Source organism: Rhinatrema bivittatum, chromosome 8 (assembly GCF_901001135.1).
Source record: "Rhinatrema bivittatum chromosome 8, aRhiBiv1.1, whole genome shotgun sequence".
Lineage (NCBI taxonomy): Eukaryota > Metazoa > Chordata > Amphibia > Gymnophiona > Rhinatrematidae > Rhinatrema > Rhinatrema bivittatum.
The window spans coordinates 270,440,660-270,467,957 of record NC_042622.1 but is presented as its reverse complement, the minus strand read 5'-3'; the positions used below and the strand labels follow the sequence as shown (position 1 = coordinate 270,467,957).

At 43.6% G+C, this 27,298-nt stretch overlaps 1 protein-coding gene across 4 annotated transcripts in view; it reads right to left on the bottom strand.

Moving 5' to 3' along the window:
• ELAVL1 (ELAV like RNA binding protein 1) overlaps nt 1-27,298 on the bottom strand; it is a 146,788-nt gene that overhangs the window by 38,799 nt on the left and 80,691 nt on the right. For 3 of the 4 annotated variants that reach the window (XM_029610881.1, XM_029610878.1, XM_029610879.1), the window contains exon 5: nt 4,590-4,679. The exons of the other annotated variant lie outside the window; for it this stretch is intronic. In XM_029610881.1, the coding sequence (XP_029466741.1) occupies nt 4,590-4,679 (90 nt within the window). The remainder of the gene's footprint in view (nt 1-4,589; nt 4,680-27,298) is intronic. 4 annotated transcript variants of the gene reach the window in all.

Below are 27,298 nucleotides of genomic sequence, written 5' to 3'. Positions count from 1 at the left end.
CTTGAGCGCCTGGCCGGACGTCCAAGGTTGCGGCTTGGACGTCCGGCCGGGCACTCAAGGCAGCGGAGTCTGTAGAAAAGAACCATCCACATACCTGGTGGAATGACATTTCAAATGACATTTGTAATGACATTTCAAAGGACAGGTACCAGCGCACCCTGGATACTGTATAGGCGCTGCATACCGCTCTATACAGTAAAATGGATTGCGAGCGCCCACCGCTTCATTGACATGCTTTGGACGTTGCTTGGATTTGCGTCTAATTTGAATACTGAATCGAGCGGTATGTGAACCAAAATATGTGCGCGGCAAACAAGCAGGCGCCCAGCACTGCCGCACTGTTTCTTATGCGTCCTTACTGTATCGGCCCAAATCTGAGTAAGCAAGGATTGGATTGCCTCTGATCTAAGCTGCTCTGCCACTTCCCAGCTGCCGCAGGAACTCTCTCTGCCCTTCGGGGTAATTCTTCTCTAACCTGGGTACCCACTCCTCGGGGGCCCTTCTGCTCTATTTCAGGTACCTATTTTGGGATACCAGGTACTCGCTCCTTGAGGGCCTGCTCTCCCTAATCTGGTGCCTGCCACTGAACAACTTCTGCCTGCCAGGACCTTCAACTATACAGCTTTCTGCTTCAGTGAGTACTAACCTTTCAGTCTGTCTCACCTTCAACACTTAGTGTTTACATCCGGGACCTGTCCCTGCTACGCCACGCTGCCTATCACCTACTCGAGTGTGAGACTGGTCTCCTCTGCTGAGGACCCCTGGACTACTTCACTGGGCTACCTCCACTGCTGCCCGCTCCCCGGGCAGTACCATCGAGCTGTACAATAAATACTACTTCTCTGTGTCTGTATGTATAGTGTCTAGCCTAGTACTGCGATTCCTCATGGGGCTCCTCCCCGTGGGAGTGGTCATCACCACAGTACCCAAGAATCCACTCCAACACCTTATAACCATAACAAGTAACTCCAACACCATGGATAGTCTTGTGGATCAATTCTGTGGCACCAGTTTGTGATCATCCAAATAGGGATATACATGCACCCCCAGACCGCATGCTTCATGGCAAGGCATTTAGTAAAGACATATGGGGGCCAATAAACGATACTGGAGGTGATGACGCCCTACCACAAATCCAAGAAATTTCTGTAACAGGGGAATCTCTCTCTGACAGCATAAACATCCTTGAGGTTGAAACAACATAGTCTGTCCCCTTTTAGAAGAAAAGGATTAAGGTACTCAAGAAAAGCATCTTGAATTTTATCTTTTGAGAAATTTCTTCAAAGACCTTAGGTCTAGGATGGGTCAGAGTACCCCTGTTTTCTTTGGAACCAGAAATGAGTAGAATCCTCATCCTCTTTCCACTGGTGGAATGGGTTTGACCACACTGGACTCTAAGAAAAGAGCTTCTTTCAAAGCAGTTCCTAATACAGTGAGTGATCCCATTTTGGGTCCAGAGGCTGATTTGGTGGAATACCCAACAGATTTAATTTGTACCCTATTATAATGCAGAGGACCCATTGGTCCAAAATTATACTGGGCCAACAGTTTATGCAAAACCTCAGCCTACCTCCAAACAAGAAGTCCTTTGGCTTGGATACTGAGATGGAGGCTAAGCTCTTGGCAATCCAGTCAAATCCCTGTCCTGGGTGCTGCCTGTGGCTTAGGGGTCTGCTGCTGTCTTCGATGGGCCTGCGGGACCTGTTGTGATCAGGACAGATGGGATGGAAGATACTGCTTTTCTGATTGGAAAAAGTGCTACCTCTGCCCCAGCCTTGGATATCTCCTGGATGTGGGGGATGGATCTGGAGCAGTAGTAGAGTTACTGTAACAGTGGATAGTGTTCATGGATCTTTGCTATCTCTGCTTTCACCTTATCTCCAAAAAGATGATCTCCAGAACATGGCACATCTGTGAGTTTTTCTTGGACCTCTGGTCAGAGGGCTGAAGCCCACAGCCAGGCAAGTCTGTGTGCAGAGACTCTTCATGCAATTTCAAAAACATCAAAGGCTGAATGGACCATGTATTTCTCGCACTCCATTCCCTTGTCCACTAGTGACTGCAGGGAGTCTTGCTGCTTCTGAGGAAGCTGCTCAGCTATTCCCGCATCTGCTTCAGCAGGCCCCACATATATTGGCCCATGAAGAACTAAGAGGCTACATATGGGCATTCAGCAAAGCTCCTTGAAAGACCTCTCTCTCAAGAATGTCCAGGGTCTGAGATTCTTTCCTGGGGACACAGGGGAATGAGTCCTCTGTCTTAGTTTTTTTTGACAATGGATTTAATCACGACAGTTTGCTATGGTAAATGCAGTCGCTTCATATCCAGGAGCCTTTTGGACGAGATAAACTACATCCGCCTTCCTGTTAATAGGAGCCACAGAGGGGGTTCTCCCACATTCTCATTTACACTTCCTGAAAGATTTTGTGGACTGGGACTGCCACAACCTCCTTAGGAGGCTCCACAAACTGGAGATGTCTAGCATTTTGGTTTTGATTTTCTCCTCTGTTTGTAAAGTAAAGGGAATAGCCTCCACCATTCTCTGGACAAAACCCAGGAACGAGAGGTACACAAGAGGGGGCTTCCTTCTCTCGGGGGTAGAAGAAGAGTTGGAGGACAGACTCGACTTCTTCAGAAGTATCAACTGATCCATAGTTGTACCCTCATGAGTACTCTGAGTCCAAATCCCCATGATCTGTTGGAGGCGAAGACCTCAGTGGTGCCTGATCCTCAGCCAAGGTCTCAAAAAGGAGATCATTTAGTTGTTTTGGCTTGGATCCCAAGGAGCTCAGACATCCCAGGAAAGCTTCCTCCACTGATGGGCTGGAGATCATCAACAGGTGGTGGGCATCGACTCCAGTCCCCTTTCAGGAATTGGCATTGATTCTAGACTAACACTGGTGCCTGACTTCTGGGTGCTGAAGATACTCTAGCAGTGGCCCAAAGTGTGCCAGTCCCCTTGATGCCAAGGCCTGCTGGATCTTCTTTTCCAACTCCTCCTCGAAAACAGCCGATGCCAATACCGACTGGGATGCAGGAGAGGCAGCCATGTCCTTCTCGAAACAGAGATATTTCGGAGGAAAACCCTTGGACCTGTGGCGGTTGATGCGACTTCCAGATTTTCTGAGAGGATGATCTCGCCTCCCCAGAGGATTGCTTGGGGAAAGGAAGGGGGAGGTTCTTGGAAGCCACTGGACCATCCCCGCTCCTGGCATCACGCATCAATGGAGACCAATGCTGATGCTTCTTTGGTTTCCCTCAATGCTGGTGTTGGGAAAAGTCAGATGATGGCCTGTCCCAAGATTCCCTATAAGCCCTCAGAACTAAGGGAACAGACTGTTTCTCCAATGCCAATGACATTTCCTTCACCTATGCAGCTCAGAGGTCCCTTGATGTTAATGCCTCTGATGCCGGAGGATTGGACTTCCAGTGTCCAAAGTGATTTTCCATTAGTTCCATTCGAGACAGTTCTCCTTTTGTGGTCATGGTTGTCCATTCGTGACACCCATGGACATCATGTGATGCCCCGGGCACATCTATCATGAGGATTAGTGATAGACATGATTCAAAGCACACCGGGGGCATTGCTGGAACCTACTGGACATGCTTGACTGAAAAATAAGGTAAAAAAAAATCCAACTTCATGGCAATGGTGATCAATACACCCCTCACCCCCAGGCACAGACATGACAATGAAGACTTAAGAACAATCCAAAAATCCACCTAAGGAAACCCACCTAAGGAATCCAAAAACCCACCTAAGGAAACTATTAGGTTAGAAGGCAGAAGCAATACTGTGGGGCTCCAAGATTTACTTATTTATTTATTGCTTTTTTATACAGACGTTCGTTGACACATCACATCGGTTGGATAATGAATAATTCTGCTTAAAAAAAAATAGAAGCCTAAAACAGGAACAGTGATATAAACCATGACTGGAGGCTCCGCGGAAAAATAAAGACTGAAAGGGACCCTGTGTGGATGCATATGTTAGCATGCATGGGCATGCTCAGAGAAACATGGGCAAATTTCTAGAAACTTTGACATAAAAGTTCTGTGCCACGCTCCACTGGATGATTCATCCACTTGTGAAAACTGCCATCCTGCTTGTCAGAGAAAATAAGATTGTCCAAAGCAACTGAGACTGCAACTATAATTTAGGGCCAAATTAAATGTCTCATTTTTCAGAATTAAAACTCCAAAGTTATATATCCTAGCTGGTTATGTTTGTTTAAATAGTTATTCTTTACTTTTTTACTTAAATATTATTCTGAAAGCTTTTTGAGTCTTTTAAAATGTCATTTTTATTTTTGTAAGATTTAGCTCACATCTTTTCATTGGTAACAAGGCAAGTTACGTTCAAGTACAGTAGATATTTCCTCTCCCTAGAGGACTTACAATTGCACCTGAACCAAAAGAGGGTGATCACAAAGAATGTCAGCAGGATTTGATTTCTGGCTTCCTCATTTTTCAACTTGTTGCTCTAAACACTATTTCTACACTCCAACAGTATGAAAATCTTATGAGTAGTAATGTATATTTGTAAAATTTTAAAGATGTAAATAGCAAAATACAAGTTATATCCAAACCTGTTAAGTTTTCTATTTGTAGTGAGGAAGCATGGATTTTTGTGGGGATTTCCTCCTGCTCTGTCTTCTTTTCCATGAGCCTGTGTGTTTCTACATAAAGTGGCATGCAAAACAGTCAGATTTCTGTGGATTATAAGGCACTTACACAAATTGTTGCAGACAGTATGTTTATTGCAAACTAGTATGCTCTTTACATAAATTTTCAGTCACAATCCATTATTTTTCTGCATTTTTTGTAAAATTAAATTAAAAAAATGAAAAAAATGCTGCTTGCATAAGTATTCAACCCCTGTACTGTGGAAGCTCCAGGTTTACACAAATGAAAGGTATTTCCTTATCAATTGGTTTAAAACTGGCCTCTACCTGTGAATCATTAAAAAAGGTCAGCTTTTCTGGATAAAAGACCCTCTAATTACAGTACCACTGGTCAGACTGTGAATCTGAAGGAAAACTGTGAAAATGAAGCTTTCCTTCATTTGCCAAGGAAATAAAAATAAAGTTAAAGCAAGTTTGCTTACCATAAACTGTATTTTCCGTAGATAGCAGGATGAATTAGCCATGCTGTTCAGGTGATGTTATCGACGGCGCTCTCGCAGACTTTCCTCCTTGAAGGCAAAGCTTCAATGTGCTGTGCGCCTGTGCAGCTCTTCACACACGTATCATGTCATTGGTCACCTCAGTGACCAATGACATGATACGGAGAGAGACGAAGAAATGGCAGAAATATTAAATGAATACTTCAGTTCTGTTCACTAAAGAGGACCCTGGAGAAGGACCGTCGCTAGTTAACAAGAAACTGGAGGGGAGTGGAGTAGATGTAATTCCATTTACAGTAGAAAATGTATGGGAAGAGCTGGAGAAACTGAAAGTGGACAAAGCCATGGGGCCTGATGAAATTCATCCCAGGATACTGAGGGAGCTCAGAGATGTGCTGGCGGGTCCGCTGTGCGACCTGTTCAATAGATCCCTAGAAACGGGAGTGGTGCCGAGTGATTGGAGAAGAGCGTTGGTGGTCCCGCTTCACACGAGTGGGAACAGAGAAGAGGCTGGTAACTACAGACCAGTTAGCCTCACTTCGGTGGTGGGAAAAGTAATGGAGTCAATGTTGAAAGAGAGAATAGTGAACTATCTACAGTCGGGAGAATTGATGGACCAGAGGCAGCAGGGATTCACCAGGGGAAGATCCTGTCAGACAAATCTGATTGACTTTTTTGACTGGGTAACCAAGGAATTGGATCAAGGAAGAGCACTTGATGTCATCTACTTGGATTTCCGCAAAGCTTTTGATACGGTCCCGCACAGGAGACTGGTGAATAAAATGAGCAGCTTAGGAATAAGTGCCGAGGTGGTGGCCTGGATTGCAAACTGGTTGACGGACAGAAGACAATGTGTGATGGTAAATGGAACTCTCTCTGAAGAGAGAGCGGTTTTAAGCGGTGTACCGCAAGGATCCGTGTTGGGACCGGTCCTGTTCAATATCTTTGTGAGCGATATTACAGACGGGATAGAAGGTAAGGTTTGTCTTTTTGCAGATGACACTAAGATCTGCAACAGAGTGGACACGCCGGAAGGAGTGGAGAGAATGAGACGGGATTTAAGGAAGCTGGAAGAGTGGTCGAAGATATGGCAGCTGAGATTCAATGCCAAGAAGTACAGAGTCATGCATATCGGCGGTGGAAATCCGAATGAACTGTATTCGATGGGGGGAGAAAGGCTGATGTGCACGGAGCAGGAGAGAGACCTTGGGGTGATTGGGTCTAATGATCTGAAGTCGGCAAAACAATGTGACAAGGCGATAGCTAAAGCCAGAAGAATGCTGGGCTGCATAGAGAGAGGGATATCGAGTAAGAAAAGGGAAGTGATTATCCCCTTGTACAGGTCCTTGGTGAGGCCTCACCTGGAGTACTGTGTTCAGTTCTGGAGACCGTATCTCCGAAGAGACAGAGACAAGATGGAGGCGGTCCAGAGAAGGGCGACCAAAAGGGTGAATGGTCTTCATCGAATGATTTATGAGGAGAGATTGAAGAATCTAAATATGTACACCCTGGAGGAAAGGAGGAGCAGAGGTGATATGATACAGACTTTCAGATACTTGAAAGGTTTTAATGATCCAAAGACAGCGACAAACCTTTTCCGTCGGAAAAAAATCAGCAGAACCAGGGGTCACGATTTGAAGCTCCAGGGAGGAAGACTCAGAACCAATGTAAGGAAGTATTTCTTCACGGAGAGGGTGGTGGATGCCTGGAATGCCCTTCTGGAAGAAGTGGTGAAGACCAGATCTGTGAAGGACTTCAAAGGGGCATGGGATAAACACTGTGGATCCATAAAGTCTAGAGGACGTGAATGAAGAGTGGGTGGCTCTCGGGAATGACGGCTACTGCCTAGAGATAATACCCTTATTAAATAAACATACACACGGTTAATGCGACTCCAACATTGCTCTAAGCTTCAACGGCAAGAGGAAACATGGAAAAAGATTTGCATTCACAAAAAAGTGGGGAGTAGCTTGCTTGTTACGGCGGTTACTACCCCAAACCAAATAAGCCTGGTACTTCACGTTCAATGCATATCCAGCATAGCTCTCTGCTTCAACGGCATGGGAGAAAGACTGATACATCACGCATATCCAGCATAGCTCTCTGCTTCAATGGCAGGGGAGAAAGTCAGATACTTCACTTTCAATGCATATCCAGCATAGCTCTCTGCTTCAACGGCATGGGAGAAAGACTGATACATCACACGTATATCCAGCATAACTCTCTGCTTCAACGGCAGGGGGAATGAAGAAAAGTAGGTCTATATACAGAAAAAAAACAACAAGGTCTGAATTATTTAGTCTTGGTAAACAAATAAACATGGGTATAGCTTGCTTATTGCGGCGGTTACTACCCCTAACTAATTAAGCTAGATATTTCACTTAGATGCAGTTCCAACACTGCTCTCTAAATTAATGGTGGGGGTAGAAGGGAAATAGAATCAAAAGGTTACTAAGAGCCAAGAGTAACAGATAAGGTCCATCAGGTCTAGAGGACGCGTATAAAGAGGAGGCAGCAAAACACTGCATGGAGCGGCAGTAGCCACAGAGGCATTCACAGAGCAGGATGCCAGTGGTTGGTGTTCCATCTTCATGGAGCGGAAGGATGGAGGGCTGCCATCTCCAAATTAAAAAAACAAAAACAAAAAAACAAAAAACCCAGGGGTGGGTAAGAGTATGTAAAATTAACGGAGAGTTCAAAGACTATAGGTATTACCAATTATTAGGCTTATTCAATATTTGTTGATAGTTAATGTGGCTTTCAATGCATACTTCACTTTCAATGCATATACAGCATAGCTCTCTGCTTCAACAGCAGGGGAGAAGAAAAACATACTTCACGCATATCCAGCATACCTCTCTGCTTCAACGACAGGGGAGAAGTAAAACTAATAGTTCACGCTTATCCAGCATAGCTCTCTGCTTCAACGGCAAGGGAGAAGAAAAACTGATACTTCATGCATATCCAGCATAGCTCTTTGCTTCAAAGGCAAGGGAGAAGAAAAACTGATACTTCACGCATATCCAGCATAGCTCTCTGCTTCAATGGCAAGGGAGAAGAAAAACTGATACTTCACGCATATCCAGCATAGCTCTCTGCTTCAACGGCAAGGGAGAAGAAAAACTGATACTTCACGCATATCCAGCATAGCTCTCTGCTTCAACGGCAGGGGAGAAGAAAAACAACCAATAAGGGCTGAATAACATAGTCTGGGTAAACAAATAAGTATGGGTGTAGCTTGCTTATTGCGGCGGTTACTACCCCTAACTAATCAAGCTTGATATTTCACTTGGATGCAGCTCCATCACTGCTCTCTACATTAATGGTGGGGGTGAAAGGGAAATAGAACCAAAGGTTACTAAGAGCCAAGAGAAACAGATAAGTATGAGAAAAAAGAAGTGTGAGGCTTGCTGGGCAGACTGGATGGGCCGGTTGGTCTTCTTCTGCCGTCATTTCTATGTTTCTATAAGTGCTACGAAAAAGCTATTCGGCTGAGTCGAGATCTGGAAGGTTAGAACAGACATGTCCTGGGAGGAGGGAGGGTATACATGGCTAATTCATCCTACCTATGTAAAACACTATTTACGATAAGCAAGCTTGCTTTTTATCCTGTTGATAAGCCGGTTGAATTAGCCATGCTGTTTGGGAGTTTCAAGCTCTGGTAAAGAAAAAACTGAATGAGGGGCGAAGGAAGGGGATCTGTCTGAATCAGTTACATTTCTCATTCACACAGCATGCTTTCCCACCACCCTTTTTTTTTTTTTTTTTTTACCCTGGGTTCTCAGTGGACATGTCTTTTCCACAAACCACACTTGATAACACTGCATGTCCCAATCTGATATCAGAATATGCCAGCTGGTCCAGAAAATAGTGAGAGATGAAAGTATGGATAGATGACCAGTTGGCTGCTCTGCAGAAGTCTTCGATCGGTACAACTATAGGATGAGCAATGGAGGACAATGCCCGCACTTGATGCGCTTTGACAGATCCTTGCAATGAAGATCCAATGTGATCCAGTTGGAGATTGTTCTCTTGGAGGCTGCCACACCAAGTAAGTTGAGATTAAATGAGACGAATAGCCATGAAGAACGTTGGTGAGTCTGTGTCCTTTGTTTATAGTAAGCTAGAGCTCTTTTACAGTCCAAAGAGTGGAGCAGAACTTCCTTCTTATTATATTGTGGCTTAGAAAAGAAAATAGGAAGAGAAATAGCTTGATAAATGTGGAAAGCTGATACCACCTTTGAAAAGAATATGGGGTGTGTTCTAAGCACCATCTTGTCATGATAAAACTGTAAATAGAGTGAGAAGTGTACTAAGGATTGCAGTTCACTGACCTGAGAAGCCGAGGTGACAGCCACAAGGAAGATAACTTTCCAAGTTAGGAATTTCAAATGGACCAATTGTAGGGGCTCGAAGGGATCCTTCAATACAGCAGACAAGACTATATTTAAATCCCAAGGAACTGGTGGTTTCGTGATGGGAGGATGAAGGTTAAGACTCCCTTTCATGAATTGAGCCACTAACAGGTGGGAAGCCATCGAAGAGTCCTTGTCTCTCTCATGGTAAGCAGCTATAGAACTCAAATAGACCCAGACTGAAGGAGTGGCCAGGCCAGAGTTTGAGAAGGTAAATAAGAAGCTCCCTCGGTGACGAAACAAAGGGGTTAATGTCATTATCTTGACACCACTTGGCATATCTTTTCCATTTGAAGGAATAATTTCTTCTAGTTGAAGGTTTCCTTGCTGCTACAATTATTTGCTGAATGCTTGGTGTGAGAGCTAACTCTTGCAAGATCTCACATTCAATATTCAGGCTGAGGGAAGCATGGAGAGGATGAAGAATGAGCCCCTTTCTTGTGTCAGGAGATCTGGCTCGTGACCGAAGAAAATGGGTCTGTCCTCTGAATACTGCACCAGATATGTAAACCAATGCTGTCTCGGCCACGCTGGGGCTATGAGAATCATTTGAACCCTGTCCTGAAGGAACTTTTGAACTGTTCTAGAGATCAAGGGAATAGAAGGAAAAGCTTACAGTAGGCTAGTCAACCAAGATAGGAGAAAGGTGTCCTGTGTCTTTCTGAGACAGCTGGGACGGATCGAACAGAACTCCATCACCTTCCAATTGTCCTTGGTGGTAAGCAGGTCCAAGAATGGGAGACCCCATTTCCAGAAGAATTTGTCAGCACATGTTTGCTATCCCAGGCAAATATGTCACATGACGTGTCACCGAGTTTTCCACAGCCCATTCCCAGATCCATACTGTTTCCCGGCAAAGGAGCCAGGAGCCTGATCCTCCTTGTTTGTTCCCATAGAACATGGCAACCTGATTGTCTGTGTGAATCATGAGGATATGGCCTTTCAACATGTGAGCAAAGGTTCTCAAAGCGTATCGCATGGCTCTTAGTTCTAGGAGGTTCATTTGGGAGAACTGATCGGTCAAAGACCATAGGCCTCGCGTTTTGTAGCTTAGAAGATTAGCACTCCAACCCTGCATGGAGGCATCTGTGATGAGGATAAAAGTGTGGGTTGGTTCCTGGAGGGGATCTCTCACTGCGAGTACTCCGGGCTGCAGCCACTAATGAACATTTCTGCGAATGGAGTCCTATAGGGTTATCTTCTTGTCATAGGTTGGAGGTATTGGGACTATTGAGATTTTAGCCCCCACTGGAGGCGTCTGATGTGCAGGTGGGTGTGAGAGGCTACATGAATGGCCGATGCCAGGTGTCCCAGCAACTGGCACACTGTAATTGTCAATCTGCGAAGTACTTCTGTACAAAGATTTTGAATTCTTTCGATTCAGTCTTGAGGGAGGAAGGCACAAGAGTGGAACAAGTCTATCCCCACTCCTATGACTTGCAGTACTTGAGTTAGTTTGAATACCAGCTTCTCATTTATTTTATTTATTTGTTGATTTTTATATACAGACATTCGTCGGAACATCATGCCGGTTTACATTGTAACAAAATAACATAGTTGATAAGGAATCCCAGAGAATCTAGGCATGTGATGGTTATCTTCAGGTGTGCCTGCAATGAAGCTTGGTTGGAGGAGACTATTAACTAGTCATCTAGACAGCGAAAAATCCAGATTTACTGTTGCCATAAATGAGCCACTGCCACAGCCAAACACTTGGTGAAAACCCTCAGAACTGAGGAAAGGCCAAAGGGGAAGACCCTATACTGGTAGTGAGTTGAGGCTACCTGGAAGCAGAGAAACTTCCAACAGGAGGGGTGTATCAGAATATACATCTTTGAGAGCCAGAGAACACATCCAATCTTTTTTTTGAATGAATGAACGTAAGTACTAGCTTGAGGGAAGTCATCTTGAACTTTTCCTTCTAAATGTGCTTGTTGAGGGAACATAGGTCCAGAGTGGGGCAAAGTCCTCCCAATCACTTCGGAATAAGGAAGTACTGGGAGTAATAGCCGGTTGACTTGCTGATTTGGAATCTGCTGGATGGCTTGCTGATGGAGTAAAGTTTTAACTTCCTGTTGTAACAGAGACAACTGAGACACATCCTTCAATTGTTTGGCAATTGGGTGCAATTGTGAAATCTCGCTCACTATCTTCAGGACCCACTGATATGAGGAGATCAGACTACTCCAAGGAAAAATGAGTTATTCTGGCTCCTACTGGCAAGTGAGGCTGTGGCTGCACTATCCTCAAAAAGACTGAGGGAGCTTTTGGGGTGCTGTTTGTGGAAGCTTTTGCTGTTTCTGGTCCCTTTGATGTAGTCTTCGTTGAGACAATTGCCCTATGGAACAGCTCCCCTATGAGGAAAGGCTGAAGAGGTTAGGGCTGTTCAGCTTGGAGAAGAGACGGCTGAGGGGGGATATGATAGAGGTCTTTAAGATCATGAGAGGTCTTGAACGAGTAGATGTGACTCGGTTATTTACACTTTCGAATAATAGAAGGACTAGGGGGCATTCCATGAAGTTAGCAAGTAACACATTTAAGACTAATCGGAGAAAATTCTTTTTCACTCAACGCACAATAAAGCTCTGGAATTTGTTGCCAGAGAAGGTAGTTAGTGCAGTTAGTGTAGCTGGGTTCAAAAAAGGTTTGGATAAGTTCTTGGAGGAGAAATCCATTAATGGCTATTAATCAATTATACTTAGGGAATAGCCACTGCTATTAATTGCATCAGTAGCATGGGTTCTTCTTAGTGTTTGGGTAATTGCCAGGTTCTTGTGGCCTGGTTTTTGGCCTCTGTTGGAAACAGGATGCTGGGCTTGATGGACCCTTGGTCTGTCCCAGCATGGCAATTTCTTTTGTTCTTATGTTCTAATGGTTGATAAGATTGCAGGTTGAAGGCCTAAAATTGTTTGAATGGCCTCCTTTGATAGTAATAGGATTTACGATAGGGTTGGTAAAATCTTCTGGACATGGACTGGAAGTCCAACATTGATGAAAAAGATTGAACTGCCACAGTTTGCTCCTTAATTTGGGCAACGGTATAGCTCAGCCTATCACCAAAGAGGTTTTCTCCGTGCATGGTAGATTTGCTAGTCTGTCATGAACATCCTCTCTAATATTTTTTTTTTTATTTATTTAAGGATTTTTAAATACCGGGGCACGTTAGACACATCACCTCGGTTCACAGTGTAACATAACATAGCAACAAGCTTTACAATAGTTTAATGTCTAACAGAGATAAATCTAAGAGGGTAGGCAGATATAATATGTGGGAGAACTTCGTGTTTTTAGATAAAGCAATTAAACAAAGGAGTCTATTTATTCACTCTTAACATGTAAAGATATGTCTAACAATTAGATATGTCTAACAATTAACTATTAACATGAGAAAAGGGATATAAGTGGAAAGAGTTTGGGAGGGGGAAACAAGGTGGGAGAACAAGGTGGGAGAGCAAGGTGGGAGAAAAAGGAGGGGGTGGGATGTAGGGGGATAGGGATGTCTGAGGAGGCGTGGATGAGAAGGGGGTAGCTGAGGTAGAAATGTTATTGTGAATCAGTCGGACAGGGTGATTGATTTCGGGTATATATCTATGGCAGCAGACAATCAATCAGGGTATGCTAGTTTGAAGAGCCAGGTTTTAAGATTCTGTTTGAATTTTTTATGGCATGGAATAGAGCTGGAACAGAGCCAAGCTAATCAATGGGTGGCTATTGCGGTGGCGGAGGTCCAAGAGGAGGTCTCAGAGGATTTGTAAACCGCTCATAGCAGATGTCTCCATCCCTCCTCCATATCATAAAAGGGTTGAGAGTGATTGGTTGACCTGTGTCAGAATGTAGGAACAGTTTCAGAGACTGCAGACATTCGTACAAATATTGTACCATATAAAACTGATGCTGTTGTTTTCTAGATATCAACATTGCACTCTGAAAGATCTTTCTGGCAACCTCATTGAGAAATCTATGTTCTCTTAACGGAGGAGTTGAGGTGTGCAACTTAGATTTTTTAGCATGTTTCACTGCGTAATTCTCAAGAAGCTTGTGGAAGTTGGCCAATCCCATAAGTGGCAGATTTCTGTAACCTGAATTTCAGGTCCAATTTCCTAGAAACCGGAAGGTTGGAATGAGGAGATTCCCACATTTTCAAAAGCATCGCATCGAGGACCTTGTGAGAAGGTACAGACGATGGCTCAGCTGAGACTTCCAGGATCTTCAGGATTCCAAATACCACTTCGAGAGTCTGGGAGCTTCCGGACCTCTACTCCCAGCATAGTCTCCAGCTTTTCTACGAACCTTGAATAGGTTATATGTTCTAGAGGTGAAGAATGATCAGGGGGTTCTTCTGGTGGGTCAGAAGGAATACCTGTTGAGCTGGAAGGCAACATATCTGGTAGAGAGTCCTGCTAAACTAATTGGGGGGAAGTGGAGGTTCAGTCTGTTTATCTGGAATGTGGGAAACCGCTGCCTCCGGTGAGGATGGAGAACAGTCAGGAAGCCCTTCCCTGCTTGGACCCGGAAGTTGAGGTGTTGGAAGATCCAGATACCAGGTAGAGAACAGATTTCAGATGACTGAGGAAATCTGATCCATGGCTTGCATGACCTTTTGAGCATCCTGCTCTGCAAGAACCAGAGAATGATTGTCCCTTGGGTGTAAAGCTGTGTACAAAATGGCTGAAGAACTCTGAGTTAGGGCCTAGGAGCCCTGAGTCAACTTATCTCTGAGACAGTTCTTCCCAAAGAATGAAACGTAGATGGGAATGGCTGGATAAGCCCAAGTAGACTGTACATCCCTCCTAGGAAGATGATGACTTGGAGCTAAGCGATACAGGCTTGGGAGGCGATACCCAAGGGGGCTGTGATAAGATGTCTAAAATCTGATCTACCTGCTGACCCTCTGGAGGCTGTGTCTGTTCAAGCCTCTTCTTCTTAGTATGAGGGCTCTTGGGATCTTGGGGTTCATGCCCTTTATGGGCAGCAGTCTATTTCCTCGTACCAGTTTCTTTGGATGCAAGAAAACTGTGAGGAAGTTGGTTGGACCGTTATATGACAGAGGGGTTAAAGGGGCTCTTAGGGAAGATAAGGCCATTGCAGAAAGACTAAATGAATTCTTTGCTTCTGTGTTTACTAATGAGGATGTTGGGGAGATATCAGTTTCGGAGATGGTTTTCAAGGGTGAGGAGTCAGATGAACTGAACCAAATCACTGTGTACCTGGAAGATGTAAGTTGGCCAGATTGCCAAACTGTAGCAAATCACCTGGACCGGATGGTATGCATCCTAGGGTTCTGAAGGAACTAAAAAATGAAATCTCAGATCTAATAGTTAAAATTTGTAACCTATCATTAAAATCATCCATTGCACCTGAAGACTGGAGGGTGGCCAATGTAACCCCAATATTTAAAAAGGGCTCCAGGAGTGATCCGGGAAACTATAAACCAGTGAGCCTGACTTCAGTGCTAGGAAAAATAGTGGAAACAATTCTAAAGATAAAAATCACAGAGCATATAGAAAGACATGGTTTGGACGGAGGCCCCAGGCAGGGAGTTCGTCCCCGGGGGGAGAGAGCATGGACGTCGTGCCATTGGGGCACGATGAATTGACCGGCAGCCCAGTCATGGGAGAGTTCATGCTGAAAACAAATGGAGGTTCCTCTACTCCTTTGAAGTTAACAATGACTTTTTCCCTTGCAAAACCTAACCAGGTAACTTGAGTCTTTGTGGGAAGCAATTGAAGGTTTGGAGAACCTAATAATCACCCAGTTAAACCCCTTAACACAGTGGTTCTCAACCCTGTCCTGGGGACCCCCCCAGCTAGTCGGGTTTTCAGGATATCCACAATGAATATGCATGAGAGAAAATGTGCATGCCCTGAAAGGAAAGAATTTCCGCTTTGTAAATTTCCCAGAAATACCATATATATATCCCCCTAAGGATATGCTTAAGAGATACCTAATGGAGATACTAAAAGTAACTGAGGAAACTATTCACCATTGATATGGGTGTTTTACATACCCCTTGGAAAAAAAAAAGGGACGAGAAGAAAGAGTGGATAGGACAGCAAAAAAAATACTCTAGAATCTGCAGAGGATCCTTTAGAAGGAACAGTTCTACCTGTGTTAAATATTTCTGAATTTTTGGAAACTTCGGATTCAGAGTAAGTTACATCAGCAACTATGATAGTGACTTTTGTATTGGAGCCCGACAAAGAATGGGTCTTGAAACTTTTCTTTAGACATCGTTTAGAATCTTTTTTGAATATGCAGGTTAGGATTTTTCCTGACATGTCCAAGATGACAAAAGGAAGCAATTTTTGCTTCTTAAACTTAAGGTCCTACAACAAATAGGGGCCTATTTCCTTTTAAAATTCCCCTGCAAAAGCTATAATAAATATAAATAGGCTTCATACCTTTTCTACCTTCCATCTCAATTATTGCTATTTTTGAGTGATAAAAGTATAACTTAAGAGAAATACTGGAGGAAAATGTATGAGTCTCCCTAAATGGCAAGGAATGACCTTTCTCTCATATTAAAACCCCTAAATATGCTACCGCAGAAATTTCCTTATTTGGTTTTCATGTAATAATTGAGGGTCTTGGATCCCATGCATTTTTTTGGATTTAAATTGTTGAAGTGCTGTTTTTCTTCCTCTTATTGAGAGGATTTTGATATTGAAAATGTGTATTTAATTTCACTTCATACATATTTTCTGTATTCAAGATTGTTCTTGATAAGTAAACTTATAAATGAATAAATAAAAAAAAAAAAAAAAGAAAGACATGGTTTAATGGAACACAGTCAACATGGATTTACCCAAGGGAAGTCTTGCCTCACAAATCTGCTTCATTTTTTTTGAAGGGGTTAATAAACATCTGGAAACAGAGTAGGATTAAATGGTCAATTTTCACGGTGGAAAAGGGTAAACAGTGGAGTGCCTCAGGGATCTGTACTTGGACCAGTACTTTTCAATTTATTTATAAATGATCAGGAAAGGAATACGATGAGTGAGGTAATCAAATCTGCAGATGATACAAAATTATTCAGAGTAGTTAAATCACAAGCGGATTGGGATAAATTGCAGGAGGACCTTGTGAGAGTGGAAGATTAGGCATCCAAATGGCAGATGAAATTTAATGTGAACAAGTGCAAGGTGTTGCATATAGGGAAAAATAACCCATGCAGTAGTTACACGATGTTACGATCCATATTAGGAGCTACCACCTAGGAAAGAGATCTAGGCATCATAGTGGATAATACATCGAAATCGGCTCAGTGTGCTGGAGCAGTCAAAATAGCAAACAATGTTAGGAATTATTAGGAAGAGAATGGTTAATAAAATGGAAAATGTCATAATGCCTCTGTATTGCTCCATGGTGAGACCATACCTTGAGTACTGTGTACAGTTCTGCTCACCGCATCTGAAAAAAGATATAGTTGCGACGGAGAAGGCACAGAGAAGGGCGAAGGGAATGGAAGAGCTCCCCTATGAGGAGCTCCTCAAAAGGGCACTTCGATCAGCAAACAAAGGCTTATTACCAATTCCGTCAATAAAAACAGCACATCACACAGGTCAGGGATAGGGCCATTTCATTCGCAGCACCAAAAATCTGAAATACAATGCCAGTAAACCTTAGACTGAAACAACACTATAGGCAATTTAAGAAGGACCTGGAAACTTGGTTATATACACAGGCTTTTAAACAAATGGAAGGTGACCCCAAGAGCAAATAGTTGGGATTTTCTTAGTATTTATGATCTATGATTTTATGCCTTTATTATTTGATTTCTTTTATGCTTTAACAACTTTATATTTATATAATTATGTTTTTTGGGTTTGGTTTTTTTTTTAAGTTTTATCCTTTGACACTTATTTATTTTATTATTACACTTAAACTTTTAGTATCATTTTTTGAATTATAATCTTGTTATTCCATATTTTTATTGTGCGATTTATAAACCGTTGTGATGTTGCCTCCAAACGACAGTATAGAAAAACTTAAATAAATAAAGGCTAAAGAAGTTAAGGCTGTTCAGCTTGGAAAAGAGACGTCTGAGGTGGGATATGATAGAGGTCTTTAAAATCATGAGAGGTCTTGAACAAGTAGATGTGAATCAGTTATTTACACTTTCGGATAAGAGAAGGACTAGGGGGCACATGAAGTTAGGAAGTAGCACATTTAAGACTAATAATCGAAGAAATTATTTCCAACGTACAATTAAGGTCTGGAATTTGTTGCCAGAGGATGTGGTTTGTGCAGTTAGTTTAGCTGGGTTTAAAAAAGGTTTGGATAAGTTCTTGGAGAAGTCCATTAACAGCTATTAATCAAGTTGACTTAGGGAATTGCCTCTGCTATTACTGGCATCAGTAGCATTGGATCCTCTTAGTGTTTGGGTACTTGCCAGGTTCTTATAGCCTGGTTTGGCCTCTGTTGGAAACAGGATGCTGGGCTTGATGAACCCTTGGTCTGACCCAGCATGGCAATTTCTTATGTTCTTATGCATCAATGGAATTGACATGTACGTCGTGTCATGCGTGGTAGGACACTGAGTGCGTCGATGTGCAGTGCGTCAGTGTGTGGTGTCCTGCGTTGGACACTACGATGTCAGCATCAGCCTTCGGATACTTCAACGGCTGCATCAGTGTGTCGTGTGTTGCGCGGTCTTTTTTCTGGGACATCTCTTTCGATACTTGAGTGGATGTGTCGCAAATTTGATGGGAGCTTGACTCAGGCGGCAGTCTGTGATGACGCTTCGAGGCGTCTGCCGGTGCTGTTGACGCACTGGGGCCCACATCAGATTTGGGTTGATTTGTGGGTTTAGATCTGGGTTTGGATGGTGAAGTGACCTTCTCACCCAGTTTTCTATGTTTGGCCATCTGCGGCTCCAGGGAAGATGCTCTTTAATGAACTTCATGCGTCTTAGCTTTAGGCCCCTGTGATGACTGAGTCGAGTGCCTCGGGGAGGGCGCGTAAGTTTTGGAGCGGGTCTCATCTCAAAGACTAGCTATCTTCACTGCTCTCTTCCTCCTTTGTCTGGGGGACATGCAGCTGCAGTCCCTACACGATGCCTGGCTGTGTCCGGGCCAAGACACAGGTAGCAATAATTGTGATTGTCAGCGATGGGACATTATGCGCCTGCACTGAATATTTGAACCCCAGCTTCTTGGACATTATCCAGTAGCACTGAAAGGTGCTTTTGTGGGATCGCGTGTGTGAAAACATTTGGAAGAAAAAAATACAGCTTGAGGAGATGTGATGAGGAGAAAAAGAATATATGTCCGTCCTTGAGCGCGGGGAAAAGCAGCACTGAGGAGACCGAAGATGCGCCAAGCGTGGGAAGAGCCATGCAAGCACAGCACATCAAAACTATGCCTTCAAGAAAGAAAGTCTGCAAGAACACCGCTGATGATGTCATTCGAACAGCATGGCTAAGTCAGCCTGCTTGATGGAAAATTGACATGCACAAGATAGGCTACAAAATAATATCCAAGTGCTTGGATATCCCAGTGAGCACTGTAGGATCAACTGTGAGGAAATGGAGGGTGGCCAGAAAGAAACCATTACTGAAGAAAAACCACATCAAAGCACATCTGGAGTTTGCCAAGAAGCATCAGAGTGACCCAACTAAAATGAGACAAAAATGGAGCTTTTTGGCTAAAATTCAAAATGCTGTTTGGCGCAAACCGAACACCATCTCAACAGTAAAATATGTGGATGGCAGCATTAGGTTGTGGAATGCTTTTCCTCAGAGGGGCTAGGCATCTTGTTAAAATTGAAGGACACATGGGACAGTACAGGGAGATACTGCAAGACAACCTGCTTTAAAAAACAAAAAAAACCTAAAACTTGGGAGAAAGTTCACCTTTCAGCAGGACAATGATCCCAAGCACAAGGCCAAAGCAATACAGGATTGGTTGAACATAAGAACATAAATTGCCATGCTGGGTCAGACCAAGGGTCCATCAAGCCCAGCATCCTGTTTCCAACTGAGGCCAAACCAGGCCACAAGAACCTGACAATTACCCAAACACTAAGAAGATCCCATGCTACTGATGCAATTAATAGCAGTGGCTATTCCCTAAGTCAACTTGATTAATAGCAGTTAATGGACTTCTCCTCCAAGAACTTATCCAATCCTTTTTTGAACCCAGCTACACTAACCACATCCTCTGGCAACAATTCCAGAGCTTTATTGTGTATTGACTGAAAAAGAATTTTCTCCGATTAGTCTTAAATGTGCTACTTGCTAACTTTCTGGAATGCCCCCTAGTTCTTCTATTATTTGAAAGTGTAAATAATCGATTCACATCTACTCGTTCAAGGCCTCTCGTGATCTTAAAGACCTCTATCATATCCCCCCTCAGCCGTCTCTTCTCCAAGCTGAACAGCCCTAACCACTTTAGTCTTTCCTCATAGGGGAGCTGTTCCATCTCCTTTATCATTTTGGTTGCCCTTCTCTGTTCCTTCTCCATTGCAACTATATCTTTGAGATGTGGTGACCAGAATTGTACACAGTATTGAAGGAGCGGTCTCACCATGGAGCAATATAGAGGCATTATGACATTTTCCGTTTTATTAACCATTCCCTTCCTAATAATTCCTAACATTGTTTGCTTTTTTGACTGCTGTAGCACACTGAGCCGACGATGGCGAAGTCAAAATCCAGATCTCAATTCAATTGACAATCTGTGGCACGATTTCAAAATTGCATTCCAAAAGCGTCATCCAACCAACCTGGAGCATATCTGTCAAAAATAATTGGGCAAAAATCACTCCCAAACAGCGTGCAAAACTAACAGAAACTTACCCCAAAAGGCTTAAAGCTGTTATTGCAGCAAAAGGTGGTTCTACCAAGTCCTAGTCTGAAAGGGATTGAATGCTTATGCAAGCAGCATTTTTCAGTTTAAAAAAAAAAAAAAAAATGCAGAGAAATAATGAATTGTGACTTTGAAAATGTATTTTAAGAGTATATTGGTTTGCAATAACACTGTATGGAACAATCTGTGCAAGTGTCATTTGTAATCTACACAAATCCGAAATTTGGGGGGGGGGGGGGGGGGGGCCCAAATACTTTTGCAATCCACTGTAACTCTTAGTTGTATATAAATGCAATAAAGAAAACATATCTGCTAGACACCACTAGACAAGAGACCAGATATTGTAACTTGTGCACACTTTCCTACACCCAGTCATTTACCAGTTGTCCGATACTGTACAGAATCGAACTAGAAGACATAATGCCTGTTTTTTAAAATCACTGTTCAAAACATATGCATGGAAGCAAAACCGATCAGCAGCATAAGCCTCCAACACACCTTGTTTTCTACCCAGCACCTACTCAAATAAATTGGTGCTCAGCAATACTTTAGGACAGCTGGTTTCCAAAACATCAAGGAATATTTAACTAATACCTCCTATGGAATAGCACAACTATTTAGATCTACAGGGGCGGCTCAAGGCAACCTGTTGCCTGAGGCGAGGAATGGGATGGCCCCCTCTCCCCCCAAAGGCATACTCTCACAAAAAGTCACATGGGCGGAAGGGTAAATAAATCAGACGGGGGGGGGGGGGGGGCAGAAAGAAGGGCAAACACCCTCCTCCCTCAGATTGACATGGATTAGTGGTGGTGGACACACTTCTCTCCCCCCTGACCTCTGCACTCTCCCTATTCCCCCCTCCAACCACCACCACACCCCAGCACTAGCCTTAGAAATATAGAAATACACAATCTTTAGATATAGAAATGCTGTACCTCAGAATAAAGACTTTTTCATTTTCTATCAAATAATGTATCCCTGGATCACACATCAGCAGATCTGAGCCAAAAAATCTCTAACTCAAACTTCTAATTTTTATCTAAATAACCAAGAAGTAGAGCACATCCCTTGGCCTGCCATTAACCGTATCTGGCAACCTGGCTATAAGACATTACAAGAAAAGCCCCCAAGGGCCCTATATGCAATGAAGAAAGCCCTAGCTAGTTCTAGCCACCCGGTTAATCTATTTGTAGAATTGTTTGAAAACATTGCAACAACAATTTTATAAAACAGATAAATATCATCCAAGTGAGTAAGATCTTGTAACACCTTAAATTACAAAATATACTCATAGGTATCAGTTGGAGATGAATATAGAATAAAGACCATAAAGCATAAAATGTACAGACAAAAATTAAACAGGAAACCACAACGAGCCAGATGATATATGCATTGTAACATGACCATTCTTCATAAAACAAGCTATATCATGAAATATAAATCTACTAATAAAATAAAGCAAAATTGCTTACCTTGTAATAGGTGTTATCCCAGGACAGCAGGATGTAATCCTCACACATGGGTGACATCATCAATGGAGCCCTATCACGGAAAACTTTGTCAAAGTTTCTAGAAACTTTTGACTGGCCCCAGTGAGGCCACTGAGCATGCCCAGCATGCCATGATATTCTCAGCCACAGGGGTCTCCCTTTAGTCCCGTATGTAGCAATAAGCTTTAGCAAAAATAAAATAATAAAACATATCGGACCCAACTCCGCGGGGTGGCGGGTGGGTTTCGTGAGGACTACATCCTGCTGTCCTGGGATAACACCTATTACAAGGTAAGCAATTTTGCTTTATCCCAGGACAAGCAGGATGCTAGTCCTCACATATGGGTGATTAGCAAGCTAGAGGCTGAGTCATTTTGTAGTGAAGCAACAGTGAAGTATTGTTGGTAAAATTGAGGCAGCCTGAAATCACAGCAGGTTGGATGTAGAAGGAGTTGGGATTATACTGGAAACAAGTTCTTTAAAACAGATTGTCCGTAGGCTGAATCTTGTCATCCTTCTTTGTCCAAACAGTAATGAGCTACAAAGGTGTGAAGAGAACTCCATGTTGCAGCTTTACATATGTCGAGAACTGGCACTGAACAATAGTGTGCTACTGAGGTTGACATTGCTCTTACTGAATGTGCTTTTACTCGCCCTTGGAGAGGAAGGCCTGCTTTTTCATAACAGAACTCTATACAATCTGCTAGCTAGTTGGAGACAATGTGCTTGCCCACTGGATTACCCGGTTTGTTTGGGTCAAAAGAAACAAGGAGTTGAGTGGTTTTCCTGTGGACTGCAGTGCGGACAAAGTAGTATGCTAGCGCACACTTACAGTCCAAGGTATGTAAAGCTCTCTCACCTCGGTGAGAATGAGGTCTTGGAAAGAATGTGGGCAAAACTATGAATTGATTCAAATGGAATTCCATAACTACCTTGGGAAGAAATTTTGGGTGTGTACGGAGTACCAAGCGGTCATGTAGGAATTTTGTGTAGGGTGAGTACGTGACAAGTGCTTGTAACTCACTAACCCTTCTAGCAGATGTAATGGCTATTAAGAAGATAGTCTTCCATTTAAGAAATTTGAAATCGCAGGAATTCATGGGTTCGAAGGGAGAACGCATGAGTCTTGTTAACACCAAATTAACTGACTGGTGGCCGTATTGGTTGTTTAAGGTGAGTTAAACCTCTCATGAATCTACTGACAAGAGGTTGTGTTGATATTGGTGCATCTCCCATCTTATTATCGTAAGCCGAGATTGCACTTAAGTGTACTCGCACAGATGAAGTCTGGAGACCAGAGTCTGAAAGATGACATAAGTAGTCTAGCAAAGAAGGTGTGGGGCAGGAGAAAGAGTCAATGTCCTTTTGTGTGCACCACAAAGTAAATCTTTTCCATTTCAAAGAATAGGTCTTCTGCGTGGAAGGTTTACGTGAAGCTATAAGCACTTGAGAGACATTAGTTGAAAGATTGAGTGGTTGTAAGATCAAGCTTTCAACATCCATGCTGTTAGAGATAGGGATTGAAGGTTGGGGTGGCGCAACCTGCCCTGAGTTTTGGTTATTAGCGGTATCGGAGGATACGCGTATAGAAGGCCTGAGTTCCAAGGGCGAGCAAAGGTGTCCTTGGCTGGCTGGTGTTTCTGTTTGTGCAGAGAGCAGAACCTATCCACCTTGTGATTCAGGTGTGATGCAAAAAGGTCTATTGTTGGAGAAACCAAATCCACAGGGAGGTGGGTGGGTTTTGTGAAAATGGACATACTGCTGTCCTCAGAATATTTGTTAGAGATAAGCAACTCTGCTTTCTCCCGAGGATAAGCAAGATGGCAGTTCTCACACATGGGGAATCCCTAGCTACAGGCTGTCCCCAAAGAAAAGAAGGAGCAACAGGCACAAGAACAGTGGTTTTCATTTATTTTTTAATATATTTTGCTTGCCAACAGTCCTTTTTTTTTGTATTTTATTCCTAATCTTGGGGGGAGCCTGGAAGAAAAACAAAAGGCCCTAGGTGGGAAAGAGTTGGGTTCTCCATCTCAACTGAATTCCAAATGACAGGCTGGTGAAACCTACTTTTGCACTGGCCATCCCTATCCAGACAGTAATGAGATGTGAACGTTGCAGTCTTGCACATCTCCTCCGTGGGAACCAATCGCAGATGAGTCACAACCCTATTAGGGCATAACAGAAGGAGAGGTAATCTCTTAGCCCATTAGATAAAGTCTGTTTGGCAATGGTAATCCCCAGTTTGTATGAAAAGAAACAAAGTTGGGGGGACTTATGTGCTTCAGTCTGCTCTAGATAGGTGCTCAAGGCTCTCTTACAGTCCAAACTGTGCAGTGCTTCTTCACCTTGGTGGATATGGGGCTTGGGAAAAAATTGTTGGATGGACAACTGACTAATTAAGATGGAATTCTGACACCACCATATGCAAGAACTTAGGGTGGTCCCACACACTCATCCTATCATGGAGAAACTTGGTAAAAGGTGGATATGTTAGAGACTGAAGCTCACTGACCCTGTGCGCCGAAGTGACTAACACCAAGAATACAATCTTCCAGGTTAGCTTCTTCAGGTCACAGGAGTGCAGTGGCTCAAAGGGAGCTATCATCAGTTGGGACAAAATCACTGAGGCCCTGGGTCAAAGCAAGTGGTCTGATGGGAGGCTTCAAATGAAGCAGACCTTTCATGAAACTCTCCAAAAGGCTGCACAGAGATGGGCTTGCCTTCTACATGGTGATGGTAGGCACCAATTGCACTACGGTGGGCCCTAACAGAGTTGGTCTTCAGACAGATGTAGAAGATAATCAAGCTTTTTTTGTGTGGAGCAGGAGAAAGGATCTAGGACCTATTGCTCCCATAACATGGCCAACCTCCTCCTGTCTATACGAATTCCTAGTTGAATCTTTCCTTGAAGCCAAAACATGAGACTCATCCTCGCACAGGCATGGGGTTGCAGAAAAAAAAAAAAAAAAGAGACTAAAGGGATCCTGTGAGGACATGTGGCACAATTGCATACTGTGAGCATGCCCACTGAGGCTCAAAGTTCTGGAAACTATTGACAGTTTTTCTGTGCTGGACTCTATTGGATGATGTCACCTGTATGTGAGGATTGCCATCCTGCTTGTCCTTAAAGAACTATGTGCATACGGGGAGCACTCAGGAGGCAAATGGAGAAATTACTACTTACCTGATATCTTCATTTTCCTTAATGTAAACTGGACTCAGGACCAGTGGGTTATGCACTTTTACCAGCAGATGGAAACGGAGCAAACTGACGTCTCAGTATGTATACTGCTGTGACATCAGTCCGCCAGTATTCCCTTCAAAAGCAACCATAGACTAGTTAGTGCAGTTAGTGTAGCTGGGTTCAAAAAAGGTTTGGATAAGTTCTTGGTGGAAAAGTCCATTAATGGCTATTAATCAAGTTTACTTAGGGAATAGCCACTGCTATTAATTGCATCAGTAGCATGGGATCTTCTTAGTGTTTGGGTAATTGCAGGTTCTTGTGGCCTGGTTTTGGCCTCTGTTGGAAACAGGATGCTGGGCTTGATGGACCCTTGGTCTGACCCAGCATGGCAATTTCTTATGTTCTTAAAAACATGATTAAAAACAGACAACCACTTCTATAAATCAACCAACAAGAAACACTGAACTCAGGCGAGAACATATGAATACTAGTCTAGGGACTGGATGAACTCTTACCAGAAATCCCCTTGAACATGTAACCACACAGGGAACCATAACACAATGATTCGGCAGACAAGGGTTGGAAGCCTAGTCCATCTTTCTACATTAAGGAAAACAAAATTATCAGATAAGTAGTAATTTTTCCTTTCCTAGCATGGAGACAGATGGACTCAGGACCAGTGGGATGTACCCAAGCTACTCCCGAATAGCGTGGGAGGCTATCTGCGGTCCAGCCAACACCGCATGTGCAAAGGTTGCGTCCTCACGGGCCTGCACATCCAGACAATAATTCCTGGAAAAGGTATGTAAGGAGGACCATGTCGCAGCTCAGCAAATGTCCATGGGAGACAACAATCTAAGTTCCGCCCATGACCCTGCCTAAGCCCTAGTGGAATGAGTCCAAATCTGAGTAGGCAATGGCTTTCAAAGCCACATACACGGCTGTGACCACCTTCTTAATCCAGAGAGCTATTGTAGCCTGCAAAGCAGTTTTGCCGTGTTTTCGTCGACCATGAAGGACAAACAGGCAATCTGTCTTTTGGAACGGTTTAGAAACCTCCAGATACCTCACGACATGTCTCTTGACATTCAAGGAACGCAACAGGCAATATTCTTCTGTGTCCCTTTCCTTATCCAAGGACAGTAAGGAAATTAATTGATTTAAGTGAAAATCCGAGACCACTTTAGGCAAAAAGGAAGGAACAGTACGCAGCTGTCTCGCACCTGGAGTCACCCGAAGGAACGGCTCCCGGCAAGATGAGGCCTGCAGCTTAGAAATTTCAGGCAAAGAACATATCACCACAAGAAAAACCATTTTCAAGGTCAGTAGCTGCAACGAAAGGCCCCACAATGGTCGAAACGTAGGACGTGCCAAGAAATCCAACACCAGATTAAGACTCCACAAAGGAGTCGGTAAGCGAAGGTAAGGAGAAAATGTTTCACTCCCCTCAAGAAGCGAGACAAGGATTCACCATTCACCTGGCCCTTGAAACAGGCAAGAGCCACTACCTGTACCTTCAAGGAATCAAGGGCCAATTCCTTTATTCTATCTTGCAGGAATTCTAAAATGAGCGGGATCTTAACTGAATGAGGAAGCACACCTCAATCTTAACACCAAACCTCAAACACATTCCAAACTTGCACATAGACTAAGGAAGGGGAGAACTTTCGCGATTGAAGCAAGGTGGCAATCACCACAGCAGAACATCCACGCTTAAATAGGTGAGCCCTCTCAAGGGCCATACCGTAAGATAAAACAGAGTCGGATCTTCGTGAAGGACAGGCCCCTGCTGCAACAGATTCCGGTTCAGCGGAAGATGGAGGGGAAAGTCTATCAGGAGTTTTTGCAGATCTGCATACCATGGTCTCCTGGGCCAATCCGGTGCCACCAAGTGTACCCATCCCCCTGTGGTCTTCGACCCTCTGAACTATTCTGTCCAACATGGGCCATGGAGGAAAGGCATACAGCAGCTTGTTTTCTGGCCAGGCCTGCACAAGACCATCGATAGCCAGGGATTTCGGATCTCTCCTGCGACTGAAGAATCGATGAAATTTTTCACTGCGAGATGTCGCCAGCAGGTCTAGAAAGGGAAGGACCCAGAAATCCATATCAGCTGAAACGCCTCATCCGACAATACCCATTCTCGGGGGTCCAGACTCTCTGCTGAGAAAGTCTGCTCTTAACATTGTCTTTTCCTGTAATGTGAGATGCCAAAATGTCCTGAAGATGCATTTCCGCCCATGCCATAATTTGGTTTATTTCTCGTGACACTTGCT